The 10301-nt window shown below is 44.2% G+C and overlaps 1 protein-coding gene across 5 annotated transcripts in view; it reads right to left on the bottom strand.

Annotated features, from left to right (window-relative positions):
* Positions 1 to 10301, bottom strand: part of RGS6 (regulator of G protein signaling 6) — a 232202-nt gene that overhangs the window by 6015 nt on the left and 215886 nt on the right. For 4 of the 5 annotated variants that reach the window (XM_031553560.1, XM_031553561.1, XM_031553562.1 and 1 more), the window contains one exon: positions 1597 to 3897. The exons of the other annotated variant lie outside the window; for it this stretch is intronic. In XM_031553560.1, the coding sequence (XP_031409420.1) occupies positions 3739 to 3897 (159 nt within the window). In that variant the 3' untranslated portion in view covers positions 1597 to 3738. Of the gene's footprint in view, positions 1 to 1596; positions 3898 to 10301 lie in introns of those variants that run through there. 5 annotated transcript variants of the gene reach the window in all.

The following is a 10301-nucleotide window of genomic DNA, read 5'->3' on the forward strand; positions in this document are numbered from 1 at the left end:
CAAGGGAATAGATAAAAATGGACTGAGCATGGGACTTGAGGTTTTGCAGAGAACAGTATCTTCACCATGCTGAATTGGGATGCACATACAGGCCTAAGCCAAGGACAGTTCAGCATGAAATCACTAAGAGATACCAGAAAACTGAAGTGGAGGAAGTGCTATTGTGAAAATACTGGTTGAATCACTGCAAGAAGGAGTGCACTTCAGACATCAGGCAGAAATTATATCAAATATGCAAAACAAATATAAAATACAGGCTCTCCAGTAACATTCTTAGAAAACTCATTCTTCCATAGGAAAACATGGAAGGACACTGGCTTCACAGTCACCAGGGAATTATGTATGGGACTCTATCTGCAAGGCTCCTGGATGAGAATGCAAACATCAACTGCTGCTACCTCATGGACTTGAAGCAGCTCCTGCTGACCAGCCCCTGCCTGCTGCCTCCTGCAGTTCTGTCTCGTACGCCTAATGAAGCTGAGCCCCTCTGTCGATTCAGTTATTCACCTGTGTCTGAGAACGGAGACAATCCTTGGTCTTCATTGACTTGCTGTCCTGTACAAGATGCTCCATTCATAATGCCTAAGGTTCTTTAAATGAAAGCTCATTAGAGAAGTTCTATTCTTCCATTCTTAACCTACAGCCCAATCCCCGTGTAAGCCAAACACAGACCACCTCTTCTTTCACCTCATTCTTTCTGCAATGTGTTTAATTTACCACTTGGAAATACTCCCCAATTCCTTGGATACATTTCATAGTGCATCTCTCTTCTGTACCTGATATCTTCTACTACTCTGAATTTAAAGTAAATTTCCTGAGTCTCTTAGTCTCACTGCATACTCGCATTTCCCTTAAAAGTTACCAAGAGGGCTCCTTTTCCTATTAAACATTTCACTTCTTACGAACTGTAACAATGAAAGATAAAATACAGGCTGTAGTTTACCATATGCAAGCATAGGTTGCAAGCAGCTATGATGTGCCTCTACAAATCATGCCAGAGCATATGCTGCAGTGATCAACTACTGCTTGAGGAAGCAGGTAGGGCAAAGAAAACACAGGTAAGAGATATCCCAGAGACTCCAATATGTAGCTCAAAGTCTGGCATTTGCATTTTTGGCCCCCCATAGCAGCTGCTGGTTTCTCCTGGGAGCTGCCAGGTCCTATCACTCTTCTCTCATATTCCATTGATGGAAGAGAAAAGCAGGAACTTTTTCATCTTATTCAAGTACAGAGCTTTCTCGGCCCAGGAACACAACAACTAACAGCATGTGATGTCAAATGGTTCAGACAGAAGTTACGGCAATTCCAAACAAACGTTATATCCAATATCTGGCAACATTCTTAAAGCATAGAAATTGAGAACTCTGGCACTCCCAAAAGCCCTGTGCATGGCTTTTGTTCACAAACAAGTGCCAGCTGGGAATAAAATGCAGAGATGTGCTCAGTACTGGGTCAGTGCCTCAATACCGAGTTGGAAAATTTAACACCAGTTTATTTAAGAGAGATATTCCTTCCTTGGAATAATGTGATTTTAAAAAGTTCAAAATCAAGTCAGAATATCACGCCCAGGTTTATCACTTGAAGTTACCTGCTGAGGTCAGTATCCCCATAATCCCTGTTATTGCTGAGTAACCACTGCTGCTTTAAAGAGAGAACTCAGGATGCAAGGTGCAACGAAGGTGCAAAGGAAAATAAAAATAAATACTCTTGTTTCCCCTTCAATTAAATGGCCACCAGCACAAGTTAGGAAGAAACTTGGTAGCTTCCTTTATGAGACAACAACACCAGTGGTTTCCCTAACCGAACTCATAAAATATATTTTCCTTCCACTCTTAGCTCTGAAGGATCATCTCAGCTTACAAGAACTAAGCTTCTGTCTGATTATTAAATCATTTCTAAAGCAGATGGGAAACTACTGTGGTTTAAACAGCTAGGCTGAGACTGCATAGCTAAAAATAGTATAGCAGGCTCCTTTTAATTAGTAAGATGATCAGATATGACAGAAGAGAGAGATGTAGATATATGGATTTGTATGTGTGTATGTCTTTAAAATTAAGTTATTACCTCAGTAACAAGTATTATTTATAACATATATGATACATGATGTCTGATTTTTATGATGTCATTTATCTTCACTTGAGCAAGAAGACAGGCTAACTCTGCTTTCATAATGTCAATCCTTGCTATATTCGAAAGGAAAATTGTAATAAGATAAACCTGCCACCGTGTGCAGTGCCATCATTTTTTAAATGAGGTGGATTAGTAAGTGCTCTGGTGCAACAGACTGTCAGATCTGCAATGCATTGCCCAGAGTGAGTGCGGCTCCCCGAGGCCGACCCGTCCCTTGGTGCACATAGAAGAGCCAGTCCAGCTTTGCACCTCTGACTCCACAGCCAGGAGCCAAGCATAGGGCTGAACTGGTCAGGGACTGCTATGTCTACCTACTGCTGTGCTGCCCATGTACTTTTGAGGACTTCTCAAAGCTTGAATGGCGAATCTGGGAGCAGAATTTGCTACTCAGTGTAAATATATCGGCATAGTTTATTTAAAAAAAAAAACAACAAAAAAAAACCCAACTCGCCTGTTCCTCTTTCTGGCAAACTCTTACAAAGCAGTAAATATGCAGATGGGCACAGTGATATATTTTGTATCAACATGCTTCAAATGTGTGCATATGCATTAGCTATATAAATACATTCCTCAGGAAGTCTGCCAGACATATACTACAAAGCTCTGTATTTGGTTTGTGTGTGCATCAGAAAGAACCCCTCCAGGTTTATCTGCTATATGATAGCTCACACTTACCTGCAGTTTCCCCTTTTCTATCTGGATGTACAAATGTTTCATATTTATACAGTGTGTTACGTATATAACATGTATATATATTAATATACATAAATACATAGAGACACGCAAATAAAAGCATATGTACTATACATACACAGTCCAACATCTTTGTTATAAAGCTGAATATCACAGCAGTATGCCAAAACTGCATGGCATATCAAGTCAAAACATACTTGATATTAAACAACACCAGAACAACTTGTTGATATATCTTCAGTGCTAGCTCCCTGCTGCTCCTTGAATGCTGCTGATCCCATCCTGCACCCTTCCCCTACCTGTGCCAGCCCTTCCCACCAAGACAGCTGTGCTACTGCAAGAGGGGGACACCCCAGGATACATGCACAACACTGGGAGCAGAAGGAAGCCAAGAACTGCCCTCATTCTCTAGAAGATCATTAGGGCCCAAGTAGCTGAAGATCAGAGATTGGTGAAGGACGAGAGGAGAGGACCTCTGCCCACTGGCCTTGAAGTCTCACCATCCCATTATGTAAGAGGTTTAACAGTGTCACGTTCCAACATCACTACTTACATGAGTATTGACAAATGGGGGCAACAGAGGGAGCGGCTGCAGTGTAGTGGGTGGCTATGTATGTATATATATACACATGGCAGCAAGACTCATGCATGGAGGTCAGTATGGATACTGTTGAAATGGTGCTACTAGAATCATGCTCTTCTGAATCTCTGCGCAAGGAAAAGCCAGGACAAATGCTGTAGTGGGCACACAGCAAAAAGACATCCATCCATTTAATTCTGGACACAAATCAATTTGCTTTTGCAGTGATGATTAGCTGGAATGAGCACTGTGATGGAATTCTGCTCCTCACCCACCCCGTTTTTAGAGTTGCTATTTAGATGAGCTACGATACTAAAAGAGAAGCCGCAAAGATGCTATCTGCAAACATAAAGTTGAAATAAAAAGATAAGCATCCGCATTCCCCCCAATGAAAAATGGAGTTCTGAAGAAAGGGAGGAGGGAGAAGAAAAAGAACTTACCACGCTGCGAGTGAACTTTTCTAGAGAAGTTCTACGACCTTGCTCATTCTCTGGCTTAACGGGGAATAAAAGTGGGGAGAAAAAAATACAGAAAAAAAACCCTTCAGCTTAAATGCAGTTTTTCAAAACAGCAGCAAAATATAAGGAAGCAACAAGGGGAAAAAGTTGTAAAAAAATTGTAAAAAGCAGAAATCAATGTTTGCAATAGCAAACATAAGAAACCAAAACCCCTTACAGAATGAGAAACATCACTACTTCTACTCTTGGAGAATGTCACCTTTCCTCCCGTGAGTTTTTTGAACGGATCAAACAGCGTCTGTGCATTGCTGTGTCTCACAGCTATTGGTATTGATTTCATGTTCATTGAATTTTCCTTCTGTAGCTGTTTGAGCTGGGACCTCTGATTCTGGTTAACATCTGCCAAACAGCTGATTGGAGACTGCCGTCTACTTACTTCAAGAGATGAAAAAACACAGCAACTTTTACAACATTAAAAAACAGTATGTGAGCGAATACAGTGCTGGAAGGAAAATCCTATCGAACTCATTGCCAGGGAACTGTGTACTCCTCTACTTATCCAGAGGATACAAGCAGATTTCCAGTACGGCTGGCTACATCAAAACATGAGACAGCGTACGCATGTCAGTGCAAGGCCATGGAAAGACACAAGCCCATTTGGGGCACTGATATTTTTCTATCTGAGTCCAGAACTATTGATATGCAGGAAGACATTCAACTTCACTGCAAGAAGACAAGTTGTATGTATCATGGCTCTACTAATGTATCCATGAGAAGTCTGCTTACCATCACGTTTCATTCATTTGACAACAAGGAGATCTAATTGTCATTAACTAAATAATTTATTGTCATGTATGTTGGCATATCTAGTAGAAAAAAAATGTTACGGAGCTGAGAAAAAACTCAATAATATGAAGCAAAGCTCACTGCAGCCAGAAAACTGTGAGCATTGGTGATTTCCAGGAGAGCAAATTATTTCAGTATGGTGAGTCGGTGAAATGGAGATAATGAGATGGAAGTAAAATGGCAGTGAAGGGGATAAGAAGCTATTTTTAAGGGAAAGCCACAGTAATGAAGGTGCATGATACTGCATTGGAAATAAGCATTGCACTGGAGCTCCTCATCAGATGATGTATTAAAATGTTGGAGAGTGGCAGCTCATTGCATCTTGCCTCTGAGACCCAAAGCAAGGGATGGGTGGGAAGGGAACAACAAGAAGAACAGCAAAATAGGGTGAGGGGGTCCCCTGGAAAGAGCTCCCACAGAGATCTCTGACAGAGAGTTAGAAGAAATGCCAGCAGGAAACACATTTTCAGCAATGCTCTTACTGTGATCAAGGTGAGCTTTTCCTGTAGATGCAGCACATTTGGGCTGCTCCATGTTGTGGCCCTGGTGCTGTGGGGACAGGGACATCAGTTCTCATCCTATGTGACAGATATCATCTCAGCCAGTGCTGAGAACAGAGCCAAGGTGCACACGGGGGAACAAGACAGGCTCTGTGGCTGGTGGGGAAGCAGGGACATACCCTAGCTGCCACCAGGACAAATGCGCAATTTCACCCAGGGAAATAAACACCTTGACAAAAGACAGTGCTCTGCTAGGCTCCATGGAGCAAGGTACTTGGAGTCTGCAGCATCGCATTGCTGCAGGCTGGAAAACTGGCCCATTTAAGCTAAAGCATTGGAGTGCACTGGCGACAAAGGAGATCAAGCTGATGAACCTGGTCTGCACAGTCTCCCTGTACCTACTGCCAAAATGCAGTGTCTTTGTTCTTGCTTCAAGCACAATGATGCAGCTTCCAGCCTTGCACAAATGCAGGGTGGTGGTCCTGAGGATGCTGAGCACCTCACCGTGTGCCAAGAGCTCATCTAGCACAGGTCACTGCACGTGAGGCCATTTTCCTACCACAGCTGAGGACACTGTGGGGAAGCAGGCACAGGTCACCCCAAAGCACAGATGTGCCCCACAGAAACGCCTTGCAAGCACAGGCTGCAGCAACGCCACGCCTTGGCATGGGGACAGGAGGCTGGGACCAGCTGAATGGAACAATCATTCCCATAGCATCCAGCTCTGAGTCAAAGTGTGACATTCTCTAATAAAATAAAAAACAGCTGAGGCGGGCTGGCTGCAGAGCGATGAGCTGGCACGAGTAGATTTCCTGGCAGTGAGCAAGGGTGCTGGTGCATGGCTCCCCAGCTTCCCCTGCCTGCATCCCACCAGCTCAGGAAAAGAATGATAAATAAAAAATAATGAAAAAAAAAAAAAATTAAGAAAAGAGACAGGCATTTCTGTGCCCTGTGAACATATCTTGGGTCCAGCCCAGGAAATGTTGGATGAGACTGTGGACTCCAGAGGTGCAGCCCAATGGCAGCATTTGCACAAACACACACTGCTATTGCAAAGTGCCACATGCATAAGCCAGGTCAGGCAGTCCTTGTAGGTGCAGAAAGGAAGGGGGGGCATCCTTGCCTGTAAACACAGCAGCTAACAACAAAGGACATGAGTATTTGGATAAAGCGTGAAACCACCACCCCTGCTGTAGATGAACACATCAGGCCAGGTAGGTGCTGAAAAATAGATCTTGTCAATTAGCCATTCATTAATTATTGACAATTTCCTCTGAATTTTTCTTTTTCCACAATTATTTGTCTAACCATCCTGATTTTAAGTTCCTTTGTGTGGATTCTGCTGGCATAGAATTGCGTAAGTAGAAAATCTTATGAAAACCAGCTGACACTAATTATTAAAAGTAATTAGGAGAAAATTGCTCAGCATCTTTATAGCATTCAAGCCAGTCCTGCCACTGAATCACTCTGGTCATATGCACCCCGATGGGACCAAGCAAGGATAGCATTTGCAGTGGGAAGCAATAGAGAATTGGGACAGAGGCTCTAGATAAAAGCAATGCTTCAAAAAGCGTAAGCTGAAAAGGCAGTCTGCCCTTCCTGGCATGAAGCTCCCAGCCACCACCTTGCTGACATTTTTGCCAGGGACTTGAAAAGGAATCAGAGAATGCATTCAAAAGCTCAGTCCTCTGAACTGCAGGTCTGCAAAATTCCTTCCTTCCCTCCCAGGATTCATTTTGTTGGGTACTGAAGGAGAAAACCATGTGTTGCAGAGGGATGCTGCTGCACGAAAATGAAGGGTAATCACTTCCCTCACACCAGTTCAGGAAAAGGCTAGAAGCATGTCCCCAGCTTCTCAGGCAGCCATTTATACCTGTCCAATGGGAAAAAGCAAGGGCTATGGACAACGCTACCAAATGGCTGAAAAAGTACTTTACATCTTTCTGTTTTGAACACAGGGAGCTCACCTTTCGGTGCCAGCTGATGAGGGCAGTCCTGCACAAAACCCCGCAAACACCAGTCTGTGCCTGCCGTGGTGCGACGGAGCTCATTCCTGCAGCTCTGCAGCCCCTGTGGGACACTCCCATGCCTGTGGGAAGCCACCACATGCCAGACAGGAACATAGGAGCTGTAGCAGTTTGGCCACCGATCAAGCTGACAGTCAGGTGGAGATGCCCACCAGTATCGCTGCTTCACCTTCTTTTCATGCACAGTAATGGAAAGCACCTAGAGGTCTTTCCTGTTCCTTTCACAGAATCAACCAAGTTGGAAAAGACCTTCAAGATCGCGAAGCCTCGCAATCAGCCCCATGCACTCTGCCTTGCTCACTAGGAAGCCAGCATGGAGATGGTGAATGGGGGCCAGGCCAGGCCCTCAGCCCTTCCTTCTCCCCAGTGTGCTACTTCCTGCTACTTCCAGTCAAACCCATGCCAGAGGCTGACCTCCTGCTCCCCGCTGAGCACCATGAATCTGCAGGATGGAGGCCAATAGTATTGTGGTTTTAATAATGACATTGTGAAGAACAGAAGGGAAAAAAAATCCAAAACAAAATAACAAACAACGTATGCCTGGTCTGTACGCAGCCTATGTCCTCCACTACCATGCATCAGTTGTGCAAACAGTACATCCCTTTTATCCTTCCCAGACCTTCTCATAATTCTGTCCTTGTTTCTCACTCCTGGACCTGGAACTTCTCTTATCTCTCCCCCTTTCATTACTGCACTCTCAGAGCAGGGAGTGGAAGCTCACACATGTGTGGCTATTGTACAATGTGGAACTTACAGTGTTTTCCATACTCCAAATCCCAGCATCCCATCAATGTCAAGCATCTTTTGAGGCATTAAGGAAGCCCTGAGATGTCTCCACTGAGCAGGTAGCTCTTATTTGTCCATTTGACAGAGAATAGAATATGAAGCAGAGTAAAGCTGAACATTCTTTTCCTCCCAAACCACACAAGAATGTAAATAGGGGGAACCAAAGGATACACATGGATTTTGTGGTTCCCAGTCCTAAGCTTTAGCCACACAGCAGCCTTTTCCTTTGTCCTGCCATCTCAGCTTACCACGGCCCAGTGCTGCAGGGCTGAAAATGCCATAAGACATAAACACGCCCGTGAAATATTCATGCATGAATATAAGCCATAGGCATTCGTGTACTCTGTGCATACAACTCTCTTCGCCCAAGTCCACAGTGCTGTTCTTTCAAAAAAATGTATTTTCTGTAATGTAAGTAATATTGGTATTGCATAGAGGCAGCATTAGGACACTGTCTGGTGGATAAGACATATTCATGCTCCAGACAGACATACCTCATCAAGCCTTAAACAATTGCAGTGAATTTCTGCTCACATCAGTGAAGCCAGGACTTTGTGTGCAGGCTCTAAACTAAATCCTCCACCCATGCAGGCTTCGACAGCCTTCTATGTTTCTTTCCTTCTGATTTCCAGATATTTACAGGAATTTAAATGAATGCCTCTCAAACCTGCACCAAAGGCACTGATGATCTTACCGTGCAGCTCAATGCACAGAGACTTCATGTTCTTTCTGTCAGCATTTGTGTACCTATGCTGCCTTGGAAATGTTCACTTGCTCAACACAATGCGATATGATTGCTAAGAGCTTGGCAGATTCTGGAGTAACATCAATTCCCCTCTTGCATAGTGTGAAGCAGGTGAGCAATGCACCTACACAGAACTACATACTACTGCCTTTTTTGCACCTCTCTGTTTACTTGTGCACCCACAGCTCTTTCTAACAGAAACTTGATTCTTACTTTCACGGCTGTGTTAACATGACACCAAGGCCTGCTCCTCCGGCAGTTTGCGGGGGGGATGAGGATGTCATGCTGACACATCCAGGCCTTGATCTGACAGCAAACAAGGACTGCAGAAAAAAGCCTCTGGTTTGAATGGGCTCAGCTGGGAGGAGAAAACCCTTCTGCTTTGAAGCAGATGAACCCTCGTGTTCAGCAGAGGGAGGATGGGGACGGCATGCCAAAAGCTGATAGAGAAGAGGATGGCAAAGGTTTTTATTCTTTATACTATCAGAGGACTTTGCATTGCACTTCCTTCTTTACCCACCACCTCTGAACTCTAAAAAGACCTAACCTTTTCAAATATAAGCAGCGCTGCACAGTGCTGTCTCAAATCAGACATTCTGAAACAAAGGGCTGACTGCTGCCCTCCATTACTGGCCCCAGTCCACCTGCCTGCAGTCCCAGGCATAGCGGACAGAGCGGTTTGTCTCCTTCTGTCACACTGCGCATGCTTTTAAGATACACAGTGACAATCAGGACGAAAATACCACTGGGATTTCATGGTATTGTGCCAGTGCAACATGATTTGGCAGCACACAGAGAATGCAGCAGAAAAACAACAGGGAAGATGGTGATGAGAAAACCCACACTCAGGCTGTAGGAGCCAGTTTATGAGTGGTCCTGGAAGTCAAACAGAAGAGAGACATACAAATGTTAATATGCATACACACGAACACACATGGACACACAGACTTACAGGAGTCAGAAGGTGCAGGAAGCATCTGAACACAGCTACCAGTGCAGAGAGCTGTAGATTACCTCCCAGCCCCTTGGAAAGGATTTGGGCAGGAACTGCCACAACACCAGGTAACCACTCCTTCGTTACCTTGAACTGGGGGCTCCTGGCAGAAATGCCATGCTGGCAAAGCACACGTGGGTGCCAGCAATTCTAAAGAGCTCAAAATCAGTTGACCTGTAAAAAATGTGGCTGAAACCCCTAATTGGTGCATAGGTTGCAATTATTTCCTGTCTCCAAGGAAAAAGAACCATCTTTTTTATGGCAAGAGCAAGAGAAAATGAGAATGGAAATCACTACAGGGAAGTCTAGAGGTAAGGCATCCAAAGGGAAGATCACCTGGTGAGGCTGAGGAGGTAAAAACCAGAATGGGTGAAATTTGCAAGACCAATTAATAGATTGATGAGTTCTGCTTCTCATGCAGACATCATCTTTGTCACAAGGAAAAAGCAATGCAGTTTTAATTGCCTGCACTGCATTTGGGAAGCTGTTGTGCAAGACAAGCAAATTTCTGGTTGGTTTTTCTTTTTTTTTTTTCTTTTTTT

This window comes from Meleagris gallopavo, chromosome 5 (genome assembly GCF_000146605.3).
Source record: "Meleagris gallopavo isolate NT-WF06-2002-E0010 breed Aviagen turkey brand Nicholas breeding stock chromosome 5, Turkey_5.1, whole genome shotgun sequence".
NCBI classification, from domain to species: domain Eukaryota; kingdom Metazoa; phylum Chordata; class Aves; order Galliformes; family Phasianidae; genus Meleagris; species Meleagris gallopavo.